Source organism: Varanus komodoensis, unplaced genomic scaffold, assembly GCF_004798865.1.
Source record: "Varanus komodoensis strain SLA01 unplaced genomic scaffold, ASM479886v1 scaffold23, whole genome shotgun sequence".
NCBI classification, from domain to species: domain Eukaryota; kingdom Metazoa; phylum Chordata; class Lepidosauria; order Squamata; family Varanidae; genus Varanus; species Varanus komodoensis.
Window position 1 is genome coordinate 5,828,422 of NW_025335627.1, and position 13,220 is coordinate 5,841,641.

At 42.7% G+C, this 13,220-nt stretch overlaps 1 protein-coding gene across 3 annotated transcripts in view; it reads right to left on the bottom strand.

Moving 5' to 3' along the window:
• Positions 1–13,220, bottom strand: part of PLCL1 (phospholipase C like 1 (inactive)) — a 246,937-nt gene that overhangs the window by 24,821 nt on the left and 208,896 nt on the right. For all 3 annotated transcript variants that reach the window (XM_044431801.1, XM_044431802.1, XM_044431803.1), the window contains exons 4-5: positions 11,877–11,952; positions 6,200–6,309 (exon numbers count right to left, since the gene is read on the bottom strand). In XM_044431801.1, coding sequence (XP_044287736.1) covers positions 6,200–6,309; positions 11,877–11,952 — 186 coding nt within the window. The remainder of the gene's footprint in view (positions 1–6,199; positions 6,310–11,876; positions 11,953–13,220) is intronic.

Below are 13,220 nucleotides of genomic sequence, written 5' to 3' on the forward strand. Positions count from 1 at the left end.
CTATATACTCTACAGCAGAGGTGGAGAGTATTTTTTTTCTGAAGCCACATTCCCTCCAAGGTAATACGTTGGGGTCACACACGAATGGGCAGGTAAAGAGCCTGCAGGTGTGTGCGGTAAAATCCAAAAGCAGGTGGTGCCAACCGTTCCCCTCGCTCTTGTACAGACACCCATTTATTCAGTCCCGTAATTTTGCTAGAGGACTGAACAGATTGCTTGCAGAGGGCTTTTGAAATGAGGACAAGGATTGTCCACCCGATTTTCAGTTTCAAAATCACTATCTTGCAATCTTGTGAACTATTATCCTGCTCAAGGGACATGGCTGAGAGAAGACAGATGGCCAAGATCCATGCTAAGGGCAGAGCTGTGGTTTTAAAACTGACTGTTTAAGTTATTTGAAAAAGAATGAGTCAGGACTGAACAGAAGATATCTGCTGAAATGAGCAAATAGGTTTGCCATTTGCAGAGTTAATGATTTCTGGTATTCAGGTGACATTCTCTAGATAATCTGCTAGCTCCTACACAGTGGAAGGCAGCCAGATTGTTCAGTGCAATATCAGCTTTGAGAGACTGGATTTAAGTTGGAGTGAGAAGACACGCCACACTTTCCACTTTTCACACATGGATCCCCTCTGCTGGCACTTCTGCAAGGCAGCCCACACACTTCATGTTCTTACCTCCTTTGCAAACCTATTGTAGTGCTGCACATTTCTGGAAACAAAATACTGCTCTGTCGTTGTTCTTGTTAAAACCAACAATGATAACACGAGCAACACCTTCAGTATCTTGATCAAATTAATTTAATATACTCCAGAGAGTTCTCAATGAATATAGAGCACTGCCTTATGCTTGGACCAAGATTATTGGTTCATGTCAGCCAACACTCACCCCAGGAAGAGGAAACCTCCAAACCACAGAACCTTTCAGTCCAGCCAGCACCCCTCAGATCCTCCAGTGGCTGCACAGCTAGTCAAAGGCTCCCAGCAGCAGCTTCACCAAGCTCCACCTCCTTCTGTGCCTCCTTTCTCTTTGGCAGTCCAATTAAAATGATGTATATTCTCTCCTCACCTTTTCTCCAGCTCCCTGTGTCTTCTAGGCCATTTCCCCTGCCATATTTATGTGTGTGTGTGTGGGCGGGGGGGAGTGGATAGGGAGAACAGACACTGTGCGGATGGCTGGATGCATGTGTATGGAATGCAGTGGGGAGAGTATGTGGGTGGGTTGATGGATGGAGGAATGTGTATGAACAAGAAGGGTGGCTATGTGTGAATGTGGGTGAGCTGGAAGGATATGAATGAGAGACTGTTGCTATGCACTTAACTCCCCTCCCAACACACACACCCCACCACCATCACCTCTGACTTTAACTCTGCTTATAGCTGACACATGGATCCAGAATGTTCTCCACAAAGGGATGGAAAAGCTTTGCACTGAAAAAGGTTATCCGTTCCGACATACTCCAACCAGAAGCAGCTCTTCCAAGGACAGAACTTTTACAACCTTCTTTCTGAGAAACTTTGTAACTAGGAAACAGTAGAAATCAAACACAGGGAGTCCCATCCAGACTGAATAATCATGACCTGATGAGATAGATATAAGAAGGTTGCCAAGATGAACTTGAATCTTGTTGATTTTAATGGGGCTAAAGCATGAGTCCTGCTCTTGGATGCACACCTTAACATGCTGAGGAGGTCTGAGAGTGTCAGAGAAGCTGCCAGAAGACCAGACTCCCCCACTGGCCTGGTCCGCTAGCAGGGTCACCAAGGCAGAGTGATCAAAACTGAGTCACTAAACTGAGATGCAACCTCTTCAGGAGGAACGGTCACATCTAATAATGCACAACACAGAGAGATGGAACATGGAACGGGAGAAGCATCAAGGCAAACTGGAAACAGTAAAGCAAGAAACAGATTGGTTAAGCATCACAGTATTTGGTGTGAGTGATGATGGATGATAGAAGAAGCTCTCACAATTGCTAAGGACAAGTAAGATGCAAAAGTTAAAGGTGACAGAAATAGGGTCAGAATCCTGAATGTAACTTTTCAGCAACTATCATATACTGACATGAACTATTACAACGGCCAGTGCAAAGAAATAAAACAACAGAGGGGGCGAAAGGGACCACTTCCAGAAGAGTCAAGAAATCAAAGGGATATTCAAATCTAAATTAGGAATGCTGAAAGACCAACAGAAGAAGATACTATCTGACAAGGAGAAAATTAAAAGAAGGAAGAACTTTATGGGACAGATGGAAGGGTAATAGATTCCCAAAGAGGAATCCTATAAGGAAGAACCTGCAATACAAGAAAGAAAAATGAAAGCTGCTCTGAAAGTACTTGGAAGGAATAAAGCACTCACAGTAGATAGGATACCAACAGAGCTATTCAAAATCAGAGACTGCAGAGACTGATTCAGTCCACATCCTAACTAGAACATGCCAACAAATATGGAAAATAAAATAACACAGACTGAAAATATTCGACACACATTCCAATCCTGAAGAAAAGAAATGCAAAAGAGTGCATCAACCAGGTGACTAGTTCATTAATTTCCCATGGAAGCAAGGTGAGGCTTAAAGGTGTTGCAGCAAAGAATACTACCCTGTATGGAGCAAGAAATGCCTGACTTTCAGGCTGGAAGGAAGAGGCACTTAAGATCATCTTGCAAATATATGTTGGCTACTGGAACACACCAAAGAGTTTCAGAAGATCAGTCTATGCTTAACAGACTACAGCAAAGCCTTTGACTGTGTGAATAATCAGAAGCAATGGGTGGTTCTGGAAGAAATGGGTGTGCCTCAGCACTTGACTGTCCTGATGCATAAACTGTAATATGGACAAGAGGTGACTGTTAGGACAGAATATGGAGAAACAGAATGATTTCTTTCTTTCATTCATTCATTCATTCATTCATTCATGCCTTTATTACATGTATATATCATCCCATATCATAGAGGGCTCTCTCGACAGTTTACAATAAAATATAAGCAAAGGTACCAGACACAGATGCATTCTTTCTTCCTGGCTGTTAAATCTGTACAAAGAACATATCATAAGGAAAGCTGGATTAGGATCAGAAGAGGAAGGCCTGAAAATCGTAGAAAATTCATCAATAAATCAAGATAATACTATATTACTGGCAGAAAGCAGCAATGAATTGAAACAACTCCTGATGAAAAGTAGAAGAAGAAAGTGTAAAAGTGAGACTGACACCAAACATTAAGAAAACAAAAATCACGACTACAGAAGAATTACACAACTTGTTGACATTAAACAGGGAAGACATGGAATGTGTGAAAGTTTTTGCATATGTTGGCTCAATCATCAGGTCACATGCCAAGAAATTAGAAAAATGAGACTTGGAAGGGCATCAATGAAGGAACTAGAAAATATCAACAAGTATTAGGATTCACTGGAGAATCCTAATCCAAGGAGACCCAAGGCCAAGATCCCCCACATTATTGTATTTTTGATCACTATGTATGGGCAGAAAAGCTGGAATATAAAGGAAGCCGAGAAGGAGAAAATTGTTGTGTTCAAAACATCGTACTGGAGGAGAGCTTTGTGAATACCTTGGACTGACAGAAAGACAATCAAGTGGGCCATAGAAAAAATCAAACCAAACCCATGCTTAAACCAGTATAGATCAAATCAAGCCAGTGATCTATGTTCTGCTAAACTCTAAACTACATTACTGCCAAGTGGTCTTCAAGTGCCCTTGAAGACAGTTTGGAAGCTGCAGCTTGTACAAAATATGGCGACTAGACTAATAATCAAACCAGACAGTCTGAACATACATCTCCTCTCCTAGTCTGCTTGCAGTGGCTGCCTGCCTGCTTCCAAGCCCATTTTAAGGTGCTTAAAAATAAACTCTTCATGGCTTGGGAACATAATTGCAGAAGGAACACTTCTTCCAACTAATAATGTGCCCAAACACTATGCTTGGCATCTCTGGCCTTCCTCCAGATGCCACCTCAAAGGGAAGCTTGTTTGGGAGCAACCAGGAGGAGGACCTTCTTTGTGGTAGCCCCCAAATTATGGTATGAACTCCTCACTGAGGCCCTGCTGGTACTAGGGTAAAACTGCCCTCTTGGTTGAAGTATTTCCCAAATCCAAATAGCACATAGGGATGGGTGTACATGTCTGTGTGTTTCCAGCTGATTTTCTGCAGACCTAGTAGTCTGTACTGGTTTTACCTGTTCAGGTGTAAAAATGTGGTTTCAATTTTTAAGTAATGCTGCGGTATTTTATTGTTTCACTGTATATTACATTTTATTGTAATTATTACTGTTGTTCACTACCCTTTGGGTAGTACAGAAATTCAACAAACAAACAAATTTTTCCTGGAAACAACCACGATGAACTGAAGCTGCCATACTCTGGACACAACATGAGAAGGCATCAGGATGCACTGGAAAAGGTAACAGTACTGGGGAAAGTGGAAGGCGGAAGAAGGCGAAGACCAAATCCCATACAGCAAGACACATCCTAGAATTCAGAAAAAGCTGAGCAGGGCTGCCAAGGGCAGGACATTTTGGAAGGCAGGCATTCACAGGGTCCCCACAAGTCAGAGACAACTTGATGGCATGTAACAACAGCGCAAGCCTGATTTGCAGGGCAATTTGGTGTAAGCTCAGTGGGGCTTACACCCATGTAAGTGGGTACAGGATTGCAGCCTTGGATCTAACTATGGGTCTTTTCTTCATACCAAGCATATATTCTTCTCCTGAGCAACCAAAACTCAACAATTCTTGGTGACTTTTTCCAGTGCCTAAACAATATTAAATGCTCTCATGGATATAATTGAGGACTTATGTTCAAACATGGCCACAGATGTGCTTTTCTTCTGTCTAATAATACTATGTACTGTCCCGATATTCATTCTCTCTCATATATGTAGACACTATAGAGAGCAAAAGGATTTTAATGCTGCCTTTTCTCCCCCTTCTGCAAGGAACCCAAGGTGTTTTCCATGGTCCCCTCACCCCCATTTTATCCTCAGGACAACCCTGTGAGGGAGACTAGGCTGAGAGCCAGTGACTGACCCAAGTCACTCAGTGAGCATCATGGCTCAGTGGAGACTAGAACCTGGATCTCCCAAGTCCCAGTTCAGCACTCGAACGATTATTATTCTTTCAGTCTAACAGACAGTGCAAATGACAAAATTGTTACATCATAATTTCTTGGTACTTGGTGGTTACATACTGTTGTAATGACTCATAGCAGATTCCTACCTAATACATTAGTCTTTATACATAGCAAATTAATTTTGATTATACTCAAAAAACAGTGGGAAATGCACATACATTTTCATGACCTCCCCAAGTGGGCCCCTTTTTGCCAACTGCATAACGGAGGGGATTAAAAGTACCTGAAAATCCTTAGAGAGGTGGGAACGCATCCCTATTTTTACGGAAATTAGGCTGATGCACAATGATATTGCCTTGGCAACAAGGCAGTTTTCTACTCTCTCCACACCAATTTAAACCACCGGCGGAACACCACTTGTGCTTGCATTCAATTACGTTTTCACATAACTAATCTGATTGGCTATATGGCTTGTAGAAGCTTCTAGCCTATCTTCTAGGAAATGCATTATATTCATGGAGGATGCTGGCCAGCATCTGTTTGCCTTCACACCTGCTCTGTATGAACTGAGAGTGTGGCTAGCATGCAGTCAACATGCTCCTACAGCCACACAAGGCAGGGAAATGTTGGCCGTGGAAGCAAAGAATTTCTTTCAGAGCAGCTTTCCTAATGACACTGATCATGAACTCCTGAAGAGCTTCCAAGAGACCTGGAGTTCTCTCTTATATTCTAGCCTAATGAAAAGCATCCCTGTCTTCTACCACGTATTCTCCACAGTTTGTTGTGTTGAAGGTGTAACACTCAGAAGCACTTGAAATGGATGGGAACAGCCAGAAACAAAGTCCACAATCAAAGAGCCTCACTTTTCTCACAGAAAGGAGAAATCTCCTTCCAGCTGTCCCCTGAAGCAAAAGCACTTATTTGCGTTTGAACTATACAACTCTTACAACTAATCCCATTAAACTTTATCTGATAAAGGATTATTTTAATGAAATGCTACGATTGTGACCCATCACCACATTCTTCCCATTATATCAATACTCTTTCCACCAGTTAGAAACAGCCAAAGCAGATTCTTTGAGAGAAAAGGCAGATGCAACTTTTGCATTTACCTTCAGCACTGTGATATTCCATGCAAAACTCTCAATGGCTTTGCTGAGCTTTCTTCCTTTCAAGCCTTCTTTTGTCCCCAAGTTATGAAGTTCTTCATGGAGTTCCATTCCTGAAAAAAATAAGTAGCATAGGAATTAAGGACAAGTCACTAGAGGAAACATAAACTTGTATCAATTTCAGCTGCTCCGTGTCATGATGGGTCAAATGGGAATGACTATGCAGTGCTATTCATATTCCCTCAGAAGGAAGTCCCTTCTTCTAAGAAAAGTCTGCATAGGATTGCAACCATGGTGTATTATAGTGAAAGGTCTGTCATCATGGATTGTGTACACCAAAGGGATCCTGGAAGGATACCAGATGTCTCTCAGCTCTCAAAGTCACCTCATTTCTCCTGTGAGATCCACAAAAGCAAAGACCACGCCATGCAGTGTGAAGGGCAGGGATGCTGCTTTTGTCTTTACTACAGAGCAATAGCATCAGTGTTGCGCTGTTTCCCATAAGCATGGAGAGCGGCCATTGATTTATCTGGAAGGATGTATGGGATGCCCACCTGGGGACACTGACGGGTTGGACACTAAGTTTGCCACCTGCCCCTGTTCATCCTAGGACCTGACAGACCAAGGTACTGGAGCATGGAGGCGATGGTCTTTTCTATCTCCTCCATGTCTCCAGGGACATCACGACAAGGTTTGCATGCAGGTAACTCCAAAAGAAAAAAAAAACCCATCAAGGACCTTCATATCTAGAGGCCTTGGGCCTCAAACTTCCTGGGGCTCCATCACCTACTGCGATTCAATGGCTACACAGTAAAAAAGTCCACTATAATGAGGAAGTGCTTATGAAACACTTTAAAGTCATTTGAAGGCACAAAGGAATGATGGAAGGTGAAGCCTCTCTTATTGTCCCCTCTCAACTAGAACCTGGAAAGAGAGCTCTGAAAACCTCCAGTGTTGCCTTCAATAGTTGGCAGCAGCTTCCTAACTGGGCCTGGCTCATACTCACTAAAATTGGCATCGCAAAGCTGGCCCTTGGACATGGCTATATGGAAAAAGCTGTGAATGAGGCTTTCAGTGGCATCTTCCATGAATGAAATGGGTAAGGCATGTGCTGCCACATTTTAGGAACTGCTCCTAGGAAGCTATGACTCCCTTCAACTGAAATGTATATCCTGCATGTGGCTGTGGTCATTGGACCATTCCACATGAGGAATTTGGGAATAAATAGTACGAACTACGCCAAACTATGGCATCTCCTCCAGGAAGCTGCAAAGTCTCATAGGTTCAGTTGTGATCTCTTCCACATAATTACAGCCATGGAACTGCCCTGTGTGGGGGGATCTCAGTGTGTACGATCCACAGCAATCCTGACAAAGAGGCACCACCCAGTTATCATGGCTGCTGGTTGCCCCACTGCAAATAATAAAGTTATTCTTCTTCGCAAGGATGGATTTTTCACACTATTTATTTATGCATGTATATATGAATAGTTCTTAGATCAAGTTGCAAAAAATTAAATGGAAATTTAATTCTTTGCAACTGAATTAAATAGTGGCAAATGCTTACCTTAATCTCAAAGGTGTTTGCAGCTGCACTTAAATCAATTCAATCCTTAGTTGCATGAGCTTTGCCTTATTCTGTCGTTATGGTAATATTCATCTTTCTACTGAAACTTAACTAAGAGAGCAACCTTACGATTACTAGACGGTGCCCCAAGGGTCACAGGATTGTTAAACAAAAACCCCTGTTACAGACATCTCTGATCTCAGAGGACTTTTTCCAATGTTAAGAACATAAGAAGCGCCCTGGTGGATCAAGCCAAGCATTTTGTCCACACTGTAGCAAATGGAAAGTCTGTGGGAATCCCGCAAGCAAATCACAAGGGCAACAACACCCTTCCACTCATGTTTCCCGGAGGTGGATTTCCTGTACTCTCGAAACATCGCCATCCCATCCCCTTTGCTGCTGCATCTGTGGACCAGCCCTTGCATATTACGGCCAGGCTCCAGCAGCTGCTTTCCTGTGGCTTCATCCCATGTTACCATGGCATCAGCCAAAAGTCCAGGGACACATTGGATTTAAACAACAATCAGGTGGGAAAGATCACATTCTTCCTCTCCTCCCCCGGCTCTCCTGCCGCTCTGTGTTTTCTCACGCGTAAGCATGGTGACATGCAGTGAATTAATGCAAAACTGTTACACTTGTCCGTGTGGTAACATCTGCAGGTGTCCATTGTAAGAACTTAAGAAGAGCTGCGCTGGATCAGACAGAAGGTCCCTCTAGTCCAGCATTCTGTCCATACAGTGGCCAACCAGCTGCCCGTGGGATTCCACAGGTAGGACGTAAGTACAAAAGCAGCACCGCATGTTTCCCTGCAATTGGGATACATAGCCATACTGCCTCTAATAATGGAGGTAGTATATACGTAGCTAACAGGAGGACTAGTGGCCACTGATAGCCCAGGTTTGCCTAATCCCCTTTCAGAGCCATCCAAATTGGTGACTATCATGAAATCTTCGGGTAGCAAATACCACAGTTTAAAGATATCCTCTCTGAAAAGGCACTCCCTTTTAGCTGTCCTCAATCTTCCTTCTATCAACCTGACTAGAGCTTTCTGCAGGGGCTCCATCTATGAGACTGGAACACCAGCCTCAACGATGGGGGTTAGGGACATTCTGGCCAAGGATTTGAGGGACCCACCTGCTCCTCGTCCTCCACATGATTGGCTGGGTCATTCTGAGAACTGTAGGTCTTTCATCTGTCAAAACATTCATAGGATTGCACCTCAAATTATCTAGTTGGCTGGTATCACACCATTATTTGTCAAGGCTAAGCACCAATACGCTTTTGGAAATTATTAGACCGGTGGAAAGGAGTTCCTGCTGAGAAAAGCACTTACTGCCAGCAAGTGCCTTCTTTGCTGGTAAAGGGAAGACAGAACCACATTTCTCAAAATCTGAGACCGCTTCCTCTCCACCACGGCCAACACTGAGAAGAGATGAAGTAAATGTTTATCGCCACTGTTGCACATTCATCAGTCTTGCCAAACAGCAGTTTCTGTTTCCAAATGATAATCAATGGCTATGAAGAAGAGCTTCTCTTGCTCTCTTCACTGGCCAGACTATATCAGGATTTTAATGATGCTCATGTGATGAATTGCCATCTGGACAAATGATTTTAAGTGATGCAATCTGAACTGCTGGCTCCTACAGGGATTTCTTTAGTATCCACATAAGCTGGGTTTATCCTAATGATCTATATAAGTACGAAACGTGCTGTCACAGTCCACAGCCATGAAGACTTGCCTTATTTCTGCTTGTGACGACTGATGGTTTTACCCATACCTTTAAAACTGAAATGGAAAATGTTGTGATATGAATAGGATGTTTTACAATTATAAGATATCTTCTATCTTGCTTCAAGTGTAAGTACTTCAGTAAATTGAAGCTAACTATAATATAGTTATATACTTCAAGATCAGATTCTGTAAACTACTGTAAAATATTGCTACCTACATGTCTCATCTTTTTTTAATGCCTTTTAATGAAACCTCTTTCAAGTAATTAAGTGTGCAATCCTACATATGTTTTGACAGAACAAGGTCCTGCAGTTCCCAGCATTTCCCAGTTCCTATGGCTGGCTAGAGCAAAATGGCAGCTCTTTAGACAGAAAAATGTCCTATATGCATTGCTTTGCATTGCATTGCATCCTTAGTGAATTGCAGCAGATTTCTGAAGTAGAAACACAGCCATGAAAAAGTTTGTTTCTAACCAATTACCAGTCCATTAGAACACAGGGCCTGGAGTTAAGGCCTTTATTCTATAAGCAGAAACAGTGGCAGGATGGGTTGGTCCAAAATTATTCAGCCCTCCCAAAAGCTGCTCCAGCCAGAACATGGTAACAGTGACGACAAAAAAGATCAAACAAAAACCTCTCTGGAGGAAGGAAGACATCACTGAGCAGGTGGCAGAAGTTTTGCTTATGCAAAACAGGGGACTTGATCATAGTCACAAGTCACCCTTCCAGAAAGAATATTACATGCCAGCTGTATGAAGTTCACAAGCGTTAAGTGTGTGATGTTTTTCTATATGTTTTCTTGACATAGCCTCCCTTTGGCCATGTTTACAGAAATGCTACACCACTGTTCAAGTGCCAAATACACAAGGTAGAACGAGTCACAGGGAAGCCTGGAATCATGCGCCCCACTCTTCTTCTTTAACATGGCCCGGGGGATGACTACAGAAGCTTTCATTTTCAGTTTTAGTTTACTGGGTTGTCTGGCAAAATGCTGTAAGCGTAATACTAACTATGGACAGCTTTTTAAAGCCCATTTGAAAATGTGGTTTCTGAAGATGGTTTGGTGAAACTAATCATGGTTGGTGTTACCCAGAATTCGGGGTCCAGACAACACAACTGTGGCTAATTAAAAGCAAAAGCTTTTGAAACTTTCACACTAGTTGAATAGGGGAGGGGAAGCTCAAAAGTCCAACACTCACTCCAGCTCATGTACATTGGACAAAACCAAGCTGAGTATAGCATGTGATCACTGTAACCCCTCCGTTTACAGTATATAGACAAAATGGGAGGCTTCACATTCATGTATGAATGCAAGACCACCATGTGTGGAAAAATCCATCAAAACGCTGCCCACTTAGAGATGAGAATTTGTCATTTTATGAATATATTTCCCTTTTCCACATGATCTGGTATTATCCCAGACTATTAGTTTATTTCAGCTTAAAGGAAAAACCCAACCATAGAAAGTGCCTCCGAGTCTCACCGATTTTGCTGAGAAAGAACTTAAGCATATCCTTGAAAAAGGACTTTGTTTTAGTTGAGTTGCACACAAACTGAGAAACTTTTCTGGTGGCCATGGAGACATTAATTAGAGCCGTCACTTCTGTGGCAGAAAAATACAATATTTTGCCCCTGGGAATGGAGATTTCTGTGTTAAATGTGTGTGCACACATATCATATGCATCAACTGTAATGTTTTGTTTTATTTTCTGTTTGTTAGTTGCAGGGCACCCTGCAATCTTCTACAGGATTAGCTCAGAAATTTCCTGAATGAAAGAATGAATACAATAAATAGGGAAGAGGCTAGGCAAGAGGATTGCAACCCTCATGCAGCTCTGAAAACATTTTGAAGCATATTGTTCGAAATGTTTACAGGAGTACATGCAGTTCTCTTATACCACGTCGGGGCATCTAGCTCATACTGCCAGTATGGATTGGGAAGAGCTCTCCAGAGCTGCAGAGAGGCATCTTTCCTTGCCCGGAGATGCCAGGGACTGGCCCCAATGCCCTTTACAGCAAAGCATGCCTTCGAACACTGAATTACAGCCCCTCCCCTATTCAGAGGTTTTGCTCCAGCACCATGGCACTATTTTGGGTGTACGAATGGTTCTGGTCCCGGAGAAGAGGAAAATACTGCCCTGCCATTCTTGGACTCTTCCGACTCTTTTAACATGCAGTTCCTTGAACCCTTACCACCATTACAGCCCATAAACTCTCCAGTTTAAGGAGCAGGAATGAGTGCTCTGAATAGCTGTCCTCCCCACCTCCTGTCACAAGATGGAACGTAGTAGTGCTTTGTTTGGGCTGCTAGCACAAGAAAAGGTTCGAGATTAAGATTACCCAGAACGTCCTTCTGCCATCACTGCAAATTAAAGAGGGTTACCTGCTTTCTGGCACTGAACAATCTTGTCATAAACAGTGTCTGCAGTCTCTATAAGAAATCTGCTCTCTTGAATCATCTGTCAGGAAAAATAAAAGAAGAAAAGTTTGCTCTTACCATCTCTCAGGTTAGAATCCCATTTTTATAACTCATCCCCACGTGTAGATGAGATCTGGTTCATTCGTAAAATGTTCCCCCTTCTATAACAAAATAAATGAGAAATGATGAAAGGCATTCAGTCCAACATCTGCTTTATGTGAGGGAGATGTGATTTTGAAAGTCAGGAGAAATGCATGATATTGCACCAGAAGGAAACAGCGGCGGCTAAGGCAATGACACCCCCAGGGCCATCAAAATCCTGAGCATTTCTAAATGTGCAAAGTGAGCACCTCAGGCTGCACACGCAGGGATGCATTCAGTGCTGTTTCTGTGTCAGTGGAACCAGTGGTGGAACAAACTCTCCCCTCTTACATCCTGGGGGGTCCAGGAACCCTCTGCAGCAGATCTGAGGGATTTGTGGGACTATATGCAGAGGAGAGAAGGCAAGGGGCACATTTGTTCTACAAGGGGAAGGCTGTTCCCCTAATTTGGGATAGAGCCCTCATTTTGAAATTGGTTTCATCCAAGTAAGTAGGCCTTCCAAGTAAAGCTCCATCATATCCAGCAAGCTACTGTCTCTCGTTGTAGGCAAGTGTGAGAAATGAAATGTTACTGTTACTAAGTGTTAAGGGTGAAAAACAGGAATAGGACAGGATCATTGAAGTCTCTTAAGGCAAAAAAAAAGCCTGAGAATCAAAACATGGAAATGGTTGTTCTAAGAGTAATAATGTTTCTTATACAAAAAGTTCCGAAAAATACTGGAAGGGGTAAAATTGGGGGACAGAGGTAAAACTGTCACCTTCAGTGGAGGAGAGCAGACAATGGATTACTTTACAACTGGAGATAATGAGCCTGGAGAAAGGCCTGTTCTCATTATCTCATCCTCCCCACAAGATTTAAGAAACATTTTGGCCTCAAGTAAGAATTTTCAAAGCCACTTCGGCTGTTGACCTCTTAGAAGGTACTGCGCACGCTTAATAGGCTTATGAATAGTAAATGACACACCTCTCATAGGTAATAGGCTCATTAGCATGAACATGGGATGTATGAGCGGGAGGGGGAAATATATTAAGGAGCAGTATGATATAGGCGGATGGGGAAGATTGTGACTTCTTAGTAACCAGCCAATGACGAAGCGGGGATAGTGTTGAGGATCGGGGAAAGGAATGTATAAAATCTCTTGTAAACAGTAAAAGATTGCTCTTTGTTTCTCAGACTACTGAGGCATTGAGCCAGCCTTTGCAAATA